We start from the raw sequence: 1,468 nt of genomic DNA, 5'->3' as shown, positions 1-1,468 counted from the left end.
GCACGCACGCACGCACGCACGCACGCACGCACGCACGCACGCACGCACACACACACACATGACTCAGCATCTCTCACATTAGAGATGAAGAATCTAAAATGTTCAGAAAACTAAACAAAATAAACAAAAGTGTCATAAAATAAATTGTAGCATTTAATAATCAGACCTTATTAAGCCTAAATTAATCATTAATAAACACTTAGTTCACTTTGAAAACATCTGTTATTAATCTATGAAAAATTATTCAGACTTAATAAGATGTGACTTACCTACAGAAACAGCTGAAGTTTTTGTTTCAGTGTAAAAAACAGCTAAAATGTTTCCCTGCAGTCCAGCTGGAGATGAGACGGCAGAACTTCGGCTGATTTTACAGATTTTTTTTGCCTTTTGAACAGATTTCAGATCAGAAGAACTGAAAGTTTTACATCATTTAGACAAAATAACTTTATTTCATTGCAGTTTTTACAGATAAATCTGTTCATGTTTTCCATCATTTTAACTCAGATCGACTCGTTTCTTCTAATTAAAGTTTAAATCTGAAGCGTTCAGACTTCAGAGTCAGAAAACAATTAAATCCAGTTAAAGTGAACCTAAACTCTGAATGTAAACAGAACCAACTGAGTGGACCTGAGGTTTACATTGACCCGTTCACCACCAGGTGGCGCCATTTTCAACTTCTTTAAACTGGGAGGAAAATGAACCAACAAGTCAAAACCAGGTAAATGTTGTTTTAGTGAAAAACAAAGCTCCAGTTCTGGTTCCTGTGACTTTAATCCACTTTCTTTGGTTTGTGATTCTTCAACAGGACRACGGCGGTGAACACAGCTGAGGACAAAACAAGAAAACTATTAAAAACAACAAGAATAAAAAACATCACATTTATCTGACTTTTATCTCACATCAGAATAAAATCTGTCTTATTTTGTCCCTCATTTTTTTCATTTATCTGTAGAAAATACACATGAAGGTATATAMAACATTAATAAGAAATAAGATGCAGACCTATGCAGAGCAGCAGGATCACACCTGCGACRCCGGGCAGGAGGACGGAGAACTCACGAGGCAAGAAGTATTTATGAAGGACGTGATCGCTGTCCACAAACGGCTAAAAAACACAAACATTCAGCTGATATGAGCTGAAAGACGAGGCTGGAAGAAGGTTTGAACTGAAAGGTTGTGACTTTTATTTTGACAGGACAGTTTCCTGTCCAACAGGACCCACCAGGACGATGACCCACACGGTGTAGTAGGAGAAGAGCAGCAGGCTGAAGCCCACCAGACCCAGCCCCACAGTCTGATCTGCTCCTGAAGCCTGAAAACACACTAGAACTGAGACCAGGGTTCTGAACAGGCCCGGTCCAAAACCCAGACTTCATTCAGTCAGTAAGAGGAATCAAAACAGTCAAAAGAGTTTTTATTATTTAAGTTAAGAAATAAACTCAGTTTCACAAGCTTCAGACCATTAATA

The 1,468-nt window shown here is 38.5% G+C and overlaps 1 protein-coding gene across 1 annotated transcript; it reads right to left on the bottom strand.

Annotated features, from left to right (window-relative positions):
• Nucleotides 1-425: 425 nt before the first annotated feature.
• dpm2 (dolichyl-phosphate mannosyltransferase subunit 2, regulatory) lies at nt 426-1,312 on the bottom strand (the record flags this gene model as incomplete). The annotated part of the gene is given in 3 exon segments (XM_014027593.1): nt 426-825; nt 1,003-1,105; nt 1,223-1,312. Coding segments are annotated over 3 exon segments (249 nt in total), but the record flags the coding sequence as incomplete, so codon positions are not given.
• Nucleotides 1,313-1,468: the final 156 nt, after the last annotated feature.

Source organism: Austrofundulus limnaeus, unplaced genomic scaffold (genome assembly GCF_001266775.1).
Source record: "Austrofundulus limnaeus strain Quisiro unplaced genomic scaffold, Austrofundulus_limnaeus-1.0 Scaffold664, whole genome shotgun sequence".
Lineage (NCBI taxonomy): Eukaryota > Metazoa > Chordata > Actinopteri > Cyprinodontiformes > Rivulidae > Austrofundulus > Austrofundulus limnaeus.
This window is presented reverse-complemented; position numbering and strand designations above follow the sequence as displayed.